At 28.6% G+C, this 10,266-nt stretch overlaps 1 protein-coding gene across 1 annotated transcript; it reads right to left on the bottom strand.

Moving 5' to 3' along the window:
* Positions 1-8,955: 8,955 nt before the first annotated feature.
* On the bottom strand, positions 8,956-9,931 carry LOC111614824 (cytochrome P450 4C1-like; the record flags this gene model as incomplete). Its single annotated transcript, XM_023356191.1, has 4 exons — positions 8,956-9,294; positions 9,359-9,538; positions 9,630-9,696; positions 9,758-9,931. Coding segments are annotated over 4 exons (588 nt in total), but the record flags the coding sequence as incomplete, so codon positions are not given.
* Positions 9,932-10,266: the final 335 nt, after the last annotated feature.

The following is a 10,266-nucleotide window of genomic DNA, read 5'->3' as shown; positions in this document are numbered from 1 at the left end:
AAGTAAAAGAAGGTCCTCCTGGTAATGGTTTCAAATTAACATATGATGGAAATTATGATATGCAAAATAAGATCTTAAAATATTGTGAATATCTAATAGATAAAAACGATGCTGCAACTAAGAAATATATTGATAATAAATTAAAAATAATCAATAAATTAAATAGTGATTTTCGAACTTTTGCTAAAAAAATGCTAATAAATTAAAAATATTAGAAGAAGATCACATAACGGATAAAACTAATTCAGAAAAAAATATTAATGAATTAAATTTAAACATTAATAATTTCGTAACAGAAACGAGTAAAAAACTTCAAACATTAGATGATAGATGTCTGAAAATGTATAATGGTGCTTTCAATGCAAAAAATAAAGGAATTGGAAATGTTGATGATCCAACGGAAGATAAAAATGTTGTAAATAAAAGATATTTAGAGAATAATACTTTAACAAAAAATAATGAGGATGCGTTTGATGCAAAAAATAAAGAAATGACTAATTTAAAAAATCCAATTAATGATACGGATGCAGTTACAAAATCATATCTTGAAAATTATTTCAAAATTAACCGTTCTTTCATCTTAAGAGGTTTTCTATGTATACCTAATCTAGTTGAAGATGGAAAATTTTATTTGACCTTAGGTGATATTCCTTTTAATGGCGGTGATATAAAAAATTATGATAGAAGATATAAGTTAGAATCTAATAGTTTCATTAGTAAGATTTATTTTACTTGTAATTTAACAACAACTTCTTTATCTGTGGGTATATTTATCAATGGAAAATTAGTATTTTCTTTTAAAAAAGAGAAAGAAGAAACTTATATAGTCATAAATGAAACTATTCCATTCAATGTAGAAGATATAATTATAGTTAAAACTACACAAAAAATCCATCATATGAGGAAATAGATGATGATGCGATTATCTTACAAAACATTTTAAAATATTCCATTTCAATATTTATAAATTATATTGAATAATTTTTTTCCAATATAAATGGAGACATTGAAAAAACCAAACAATATTGGTAAACTTCAAAATATTCCAACAAAGAAATTAAACGAGTTGGAAATTGATTACAAATATCCAATTGATTATTTTAAAACAGTAAAAACACGATTTGGTCATAAAAAAATAGTAGTTCTTAAGGACAATGAATGGGGTGAATTTCAAGTTTTTCTTCCTGATAGATTTAATAAAAATATAAAAGATGAGGATTTAAATGAAATGAGAAATTTTAAATTTGTTTATAAGGGAATGGAAAATCGTGGGAATAATTATAAAGCTCATATTATTGAGTTTGTTTAACTTTTTTTTTTTATATTTACTTTTCTTTATAATAAATAATGGAAGAAGGTATCTTTGATTATGTTGATACACCTTATAGTAATTTTGATAGATGAGCTTTTTTTTATATTTACTTCTTTTCTGTAATAAATGATTAAATTGAATGAATTAAACAGTCTTTAAAATTAGAGAATAAGAAATCCTTTTTTTCTTAAAAAATGAATGAATATATTTTTTTTTAGTTTGAAATTTATGTATTTTTTATTCTTTTTTTTTAGATTTATAGAAATTGGTAGTAGTAGAAAAAAGAGGGGAAAAAGTCTAGATCACATAAATTTTTTATCATTTTTATTAATAAATTGATTAAAAATTGTAAAAGCGTAGTAGTAGGGAAAGAGCGGTCTGAAACCACCCTTTCCCCTACTACTTAGCCAAGACATAGCAAAATATTGTAGTGCCACATCACTAGTGGACATTTGAAATTTGCCGACTAGGACGGTCGGTTAACCAAGGTGTCGGTTAATCGGGGGTCGGGTAACTGAGGCTCTACTGTATATCAAACGAATGGGATTCTTTACCAAAAAAATTTATATCAATGAAGAAACTTCCTAATGCTCCTTTAACGATGCTTGGGTCCACACATTCTTGCGAGAAATTGTTTTCTTCAATGAATTTTGTATAATCTACAAATAGAAATAAACTTGGAAATCAATTGACTGCGAAATGCGTTAAACTAATGTATATGTTATGGACAAAGTGATTAATCGGGCATTATTCATAATGACCGGACATTATGAATAATGACCAAGTAGGGCGGGCAGTATGATAAATATTAATTAATTTATCAAATTGATTGGTAATTATGAATACTGCTATCACCTAGTCGGGCAAAGTGATANTGATAGATTTAATAAAAATATAAAAGATGAGGATTTAAATGAAATGAGAAATTTTAAATTTGTTTATAAGGGAATGGAAAATCGTGGGAATAATTATAAAGCTCATATTATTGAGTTTGTTTAACTTTTTTTTTTTATATTTACTTTTCTTTATAATAAATAATGGAAGAAGGTATCTTTGATTATGTTGAAACACCTTATAGTAATTTTCATAGATGAGCTTTTTTTATATTTACTTCTTTTCTGTAATAAATGATTAAATTCAATGAATTAAACAGTCTTTAAAATTAGAGACTAAGAAATTTTTTCTTTTTTAAAATGAATGAATATATTTTCTTTTTAGTTTGAAATTTATGTATTTTTTATTCTTTTTTTTAGATATATAGAAATTGGTAGTAGTAGAAAAAAGAGGGGAAAAAGTCTAGATCACATAAATATTTTTATCATTTTTATTAATAAATTGATTAAAAATTGTAAAAGCGTAGTAGTAGGGAAAGGGTGGTCTGAAACCACTCTTCCCCCTACTACTTGGCTACTTTAATATTTTTACGTGTTTTAGCTGGCAACACTCATTCGACCATTAAAAGAAGTCAGTATTTAAACGAGGCTTAATTTTATAATTTTTAACGATACAATAGCAACAGTTATTATTTTTAAAAATGTTTGTTAGGCTCAACATCGATGAAAATTCAACTCGAAGTAGATAATAGCGATATACTAATATACTAATTATATGGGATATAATAATATACTAGACTAATAATGGATTTTTTCATACTTTTCGGTTATCCGACTTTTCAATTATACGACTAACCCCAGTCCCCAATTGAGTTGGATAATCAAGGCTCTACTGTAATATTTTCAATTTTTGGTGTGGGTTCATTATTATCTACGCTACTTTCAGACATTATTCTTTCTTTTTCAGAAATCATGTTATGAAATATATTTTTTCACACTATGCTGCTTTGAAATTCAACGAATTCCATTACTAAATCATGGATACCTATTCGCATAAATTCGTTTAACTCCATTGTTTTCAATTCCATTTTGTCTGAATAAAAAATAAAGTGAAATATATTTTTCAAACTTTTAAATTGATTAAATCTCTTTTCAAAAACTTGTTTTATTTTTTGTATAATTATTAATTCGTTAATTGCATTTTCTTGAATATCAAGCATATTTTAAAAAATTATTGTGTTTCGAAATGATTTTGTAATTGAAAAAAATATTTCATGATTTTTGTTTCCAAAACCTTAGTAAAGATGTCAAGTATTGTTATAAATATTTTAATATTTTCAAACAGTTTGTCCATTGCATTGAACTTTTTTATTCTGTTCATGAAAATGCTAGGTGATATCGCATAAGAACATTAAATCATTTAAACAATCTATATTTGAAAATTTGTCAAAACTATTGTCTTTTTTATTCAAAAATAGCTTAATTTCGTCTAATGAAATGACAAACCGATTAAGAACTTAACCGCAAATGCTCCATCGAACATTGTGGTATTTCAAATCCCTGAATTCTGGCACTCAGTTTCCTGTAATAATTAAGGAAATTGTCATGTATTAAGATATTTTGAGTTTATAAAGTTTATGACTTTTATTATAACTGGCATTACATTGCAAAATGTTTTTAAACCTTGCTTCGAACATAAAACTTGCTGGTGTGTTATACAATGAAATTCAATCAGAGAATGTGTAATATTCGGCTTAAGATAATGAATAAAACCAATGTTTTTTCACACCATATTGCGTGAACCGATTGTTGTTACATCAACTAATTTCTGTACATCAATATCCATTTCTATACATTCAATATGAAACTACTTAAAAATATTGACTGGTACACTTCTCAACGATATTAGTTTTATTAGTTGTTTTTTCATTATATTGCCTGATTTATATCGAGCAAAAACTGAACACCTGCATTTCCATTTACGAGATAACTCGTCAAGGTAACATAGCATTACGTAAAATTCAGAAGTTAAGGCCACTTTTGACAACATTTTTTTTTAATTTTTGGAATGTTTTTTAAGTCTCCAAATTTTTTCAAAAATGTTTACCCGCACAAAAAAATTTTATCGCGATTTTAATCAACCTTTAATGACGCGCGATTAACGCTTAATTGTTTTTTAATGTGATTTTTTTATCAAATTTAATTAACCGTTCTAAAGTTGTAGTGCACAGATTTGACTTCGGTAAAGTTATTTAAAGCTAATTTCTGATGTCAAAAACGACCTCCGATAGTTTTTTAATTTTTTTAAATTAATATATTTTATTATATTTAAGTTTAATTAAATCGGGGAGGGTAGGGAAATCGCAATTAAAAATTTAATTTTTTTTAAAAATTTAAAAATATACTGTCAACTAGTATTTACCCTACTTTAAACCCTTGTCTTCCCTAGACGTCTATGAGAATGTCCCGGAAAATTCGACACCAAATGTTCTCAAGGTCATCCAGCTGTAAACACTATGACTCATCGGTGTCAAATTTCACAGAAAAACAAGACAAAGTAAGTTAAACTTTGAAGCTTTTTCTTCAAAATTAACATATTTCTTTCCTTTTTTCAGTTTTAAGTATTTTTTTATGTTTAATTATAATTAATTAAAGATTGATCGAGAATCAAGGAGTTAACTGTGCATAACCATTTACATCATTACTCTGATCTAAAGCAATTGAATACATTTCGGCATAATTTAAGTCGTTATTTGCGAAAAAAATATTTATTTTTAATTCTATTGCTCGATCTTTAATTGTATTGCGACTTATTGATAACTCATCTATTCGCTTTATAGTCAAGTCTTATTCTTTAAAATCTGCAAACAAAGTACAGTAGAGCATCGATTATCCGACCTCCGATCAACCGTCACATCGGTTAACCGACCGCGTTCTAGTCGACAAATTCAAATGTCTGCTAGTGATATGGCGCAACAACATTTGGCTATATATTGGGTACTATAATATTATTTTTACGTGTTTTTGCTGGCAACACTGGCTCGACTATGAAAGGGAGCCAGTATTTAAACGAGATTTAATTTTTTACTTTTTAACGATAAAATAGCGACGATTATTATTTTAGAGAATGTTTCTTAGGCTTAACATCGATGAAAATTCAACGCGAAGTAGGTTAATAGCAATATACTAATATACTAATTACACGGGATATAATAATATACTATACTAAAAATGTATATTTTCATATTTTTCGGTTATCTGTTTTTTCAGTTATCCGACCAACCCCAGTCCGCAATTGAGTCGGATAATCGATGCTCTACTGTAGGTCCACATTCTAAAAATGCATGTTTTACAAACTCTCCTTCTAAAAGAGGTTTCTCGTGGCGAGCAATGCAATAAGCAACTTGAAAACTAGCAGCTGTAACGTTCTTTTTTGGAGTAAAATAAGATTCGAGTCGAGATTAGAATGCAACTTTTCAAAATTTCTTTTTACATTTTCTGTACGTGACTTTGCCGGCCACGACCACGTGGTTGTCCACGATGACACGATCCATTTTCGGTGAAATTAATCATATTCAATTTCGAAATTTTTCAACGTTGCGTGTCGCCCGGGTTGAATTTTTGTCCGTGCATAACGAAAATTTCCCATTTTTTAAAAAATAATCCTGGCTATCTTAACGTCCGAAATTATATCTTTATTTTGAAGAAACAATATACATATGTATATATTAGTAAATGTAAAAAAAACAAATTATATTTCGGAAGTTAGTTTTAATATAAAATTACGACATATAACGACTTGCGCCATGTACAGTACAGTATAACCACAGGATACGAAATTAATCCGTTCCGAAACTAAGATCGCATCATGAAAATGCCGTAAGGTGTATCATTTTTCCCAATATGATTACTTGTAAAAACAAATAATTTGTTCCAACACGAAAAACACACAAAAATTAAAGCTAAGTAAGTAGTACATTGAAAAAAAATAACTTTTATTAAGGAAAACACTGAAAAATGCGTTTTGTAGTTGTAAATGTATAAATAACCATAATAAAATAATAACTGATTAAAAAATATAGTTTTATTTGCACTTTATCTTTGATGATAGACGACAGTGCAGGTGTAAACTGGTGGCGGAAGAGAGTGAAAAGGGAATAATATTAAAACTTAACTTACATAACATAATGTAATAATAACTTAAAAATAACTTAGAAAATATTTTATAAAATTAGTGTTGTTTTATTCACTGCCTTTTGCTTTCTTTTCTTCATTTTCACCAGCACCTTCACCGGATAGAAGTCGCTTGATAAAATATCTATCCAAAGAGGTTAGGCTTTGCCTACTTTTTAAAATGTTTTTAAAATGACAGGCAAATGTCATTACTCTGAGCAGCAATATGGTCAGTGTGAACATTTTCAAAATGTTTTTTTTTCAATAAAATCAGTCACTTTCTGATAATACCTCAAGATTTCCTTTATCGAGCAAGATCCATCCAGGACGAAGCAAACACGTAAACTGAAACCAATGAAGAAAAGTTAATAAAAATAGCGCTGCGAACTCACGTAACGTCGTATGGTGACTTTTTATTCGTACCGTGAAGCAAAATCACATTCAAATTTCTTGTCGTATCCTGAAAATTTCGTATGCTGGAGCGTATCCTGAGGTACAACTGTACTTTGAAAAACGTTTTGATGCTGAAACGAGATATGTCGGCAATAACACGAGACAAGTAAATGGGGGTTTTTTCAAAGATTCGTTTGTCAAAATTTGATATCGCAACGTACGGATTTCCAACTTTCTAACGAGCAACGCATTCGCAAACCTCCTACTGCCTTTTGTAGAGAGTGTCGCCATTTTAAGTTTTATTTTGACTCGGTTCTCGGTCCCCCGAGTATTTACGATTCTGGTTTTTTTTATGCGCGCATGTTTAGAGAACCTAATACTCTGTGCTAAATTGCAACACTTGATATGTACTTATTCATACATCTAAGCTGATTACCCAGCAGGCAGTAGGATTTTATAAACAAGATATAGTCATGTTAATAATAATAATGTTGAATTATTAAACACTTCTAGACACGTCCGACACTTACGCAGGCTACCGTTTAGTTCAGCACTGGTACATTCCTGAGCTAGCACATTTCCTCGTTCAAAGATGCAAAGATATGTATGCGCGTCAACTTTATGACTAACTGTCACGAGTCATACACAGGTGCAGTGATATGATAGAAAATCAGCTAGTTAATGTCCGCTTGGAAATATCTACTATATAAAATCGAAATGGGCAGTTCTGTGACGGTATGCCGAAAATGACCACTATAGGCTTCCATAGATATTATTTAAATTAAAAGTATAAATTATTTTATCTTTATTTTGTATTTTTACAGTAGTATAATTTAGTATATTATTGTTTTTATTTGTAATAGGAATTTATTAATTTATTATTTATACCATGGAATGACACCAAGCACATGCCCCTATGCCTGCATCGCACATTTAGACTTGTTTTATTTTTATAAATTTGACATTAGATATATATATTTATATATTTTTAATATTTTTGTTTGTCTATTTTCTTTTTTATGATATAAAAAATAAGTCTATGAAAATCAACGCGTGGGTCATTTAAAAAGCCTTTGTGGGTCAGTCTCTGATCCACGGGTCATAAGTGCGCCACTACTGGCCTGGAAGGTTCTACATAAAGAAAAATTAAAGTCTATCGATGAAATTCATTGAACACTGATTTAGTTCTCGAATAAACCCAAATCACAGAACGCATTACAATAGTGAACACAGAGGATGCTCAAAAGCTTCAACGCCATTTCTGCAGCAATGCTCTTATCATACTAGCATACTAGCAATATGTCCGAACAGGTCTCATATAAAACTCGGCGTTTCTTGTTCAAGTGCACATCTGTTCAGGCAATGCGCAGGTTGTACTTAATGTTCAGACAATGTGCAAGTTGTAATTGATGTTCAGGAAGCTTCACATAAAAGGTCGATTTCCGCACACAAATGCTATCCTATAAAATTTATCTAATTTAAGTATTATTAATCGAACAAATAATTGTAAATCTAAGATAAGATGGAAAAAAATTGTAATAGACTTAAACGCCTAACTTAAACAAAGATAATGATGATAACAACATTCTTTACATTTTTTTGCAAATCTATTATTATTACAATCAAGACATTTCACTGCGAAAATTCATATAAACAATTTGAAAACAAAAGCAAGTTTCCTGCTTTGATTTTTACTTGGTTTGTTTTAATTCTTGTTTTCACTGTGGCTTATATAATAGTTTTCAACTACAACATCAAATCTATTTATACATTTAATGTTCTGTACTTGTAATTCTGTAGTAAAAAATTGTATTTCATTTACAGAATACAATTCTGACTTTTATAATATGTAATATAGTGTTAAGTTTTTGGACCCTTTCTTGTCACAATTGTATACATTTTATATGAAAGGAGAGTAGAGTTTAGCGAACTGCCTGCCATATAACCATAGTGTTTGTGTTAATAACAGTTACATATTAATTAGTCACTTATTTTAAATATCTTTATTTAATTTGGATTTGTATAATTTTCATTCTGTAGTTTATCAAAAAAATACTAAAATGAAATACAAGTATTTTGTATCCAACACATCATTAACAGAATCGTCTATGTTCAGCCCATTTTATGCAATACAGATAAATACGAACAACATATCGTTAAATACAATTTAATTTACGTAAACTTAAATGTGAGAAATTATCAATGTGATAAATAAATAAAATGCAAAAAATAGTATAATTGTGAAGCAGATTTAATAACAATAATCTTAATACAATTTATTCCCATTCATAAATTACAATTTATGAATAAATTTCGATACAGTTTTTAAATGCACTCGTCTAGATTATATGATATAGCGTTATGTTTATATATATTTTTAATAAAAATTACCCCAACGTTTATGTTATTTCATTTCTTACAACATACGTCTTTTTTCAACAAACATTGTTATATTTGATATTGGGGTCAAAATACTTTCAAAAGAAGTAACGATCTTATCTTGAGGGTCCAAAGAGTAAACTTTAAAATTTCGAAGAACATTTGCCAAAACCGTCTTTATAATAATCATGGCGAGTTTACTTCCTGTAAATAAATTATTTTAATGAAATAATTCTTTTGTTTTTGTATTTATTCACTAATCGCTTACCGAGACAATTTCGCGGACCGGCAGCAAATGGCAGAAATGCATAAGGATGAAGATTTTTATAGTTTTCAAATAGGAAACGGTCTGGATCGAAAACTTCGGGATTTTCGTAAAGAGAAGGATTATGATGAATACCAAAGATATTTATGACAAGAGTCGAATTTGCAGGCAACACGTAATTACCTATTTGAATGACATCAATTTGATGCTTTAAGTCGATAACAAATATGAAATATTATTATTCAAAACAAATCGCATAATGTTAAAAATTTACCTATTTTCATTTCGGAAAAATTTTTTCTTGCAATACCAGGAAAAGGAGGATAGATTCTCATCGACTCCTGAAAATTGTAATGTATGAAACTAATCTTTGAATGTAGTTAAAAAAAATGAAAAATTTACCTTAATCACGCATTCCAAGTACGTCATTTTCGTCAGATCATCGATATTAATATCTCTATTCATATCATTTTCGAAAATTTCTTGCAATTCTAGATACACTTTCTCTTGTATTTCGTGGAATCTTCCCAGGAAATAAAGAGTCCATGACATAACGTGAGAGGTTGTATCGTAACCCTAATATGAAAGTACAGTAAAAATATATGTAAAATTGCTTTCTATATTATTGATATTTGCAGTAAAATAAGTACTGTGTAATAAACTTGTAAAATTAGGATATGACATGCACAAATACCGCTATTCTTTTATATTTCTGTCATACCACTTTATAATCCACAACGACATTTCTTGCAACAAGTGATTGCCGCGGATCTACTGAGTAATTTTAATTAAAAAAACAAATTTCAAACTTTCAAATTGAATTAAAAGTACACAATGACACAAAACATTCCCGACGTACAAATTGTCGAGAATCAAACGAACTATTTTCAATTTGATCAATTTTCTGGAAC

The sequence above is a fragment of the Centruroides sculpturatus genome, unplaced genomic scaffold (assembly GCF_000671375.1).
Source record: "Centruroides sculpturatus isolate CEXI.00-Female unplaced genomic scaffold, Cexi_2.0 scaffold2003, whole genome shotgun sequence".
NCBI lineage: Eukaryota > Metazoa > Arthropoda > Arachnida > Scorpiones > Buthidae > Centruroides > Centruroides sculpturatus.
Note: the sequence above shows the minus strand (reverse complement) of the source record. Positions and strands in the feature narration are given on the sequence as shown.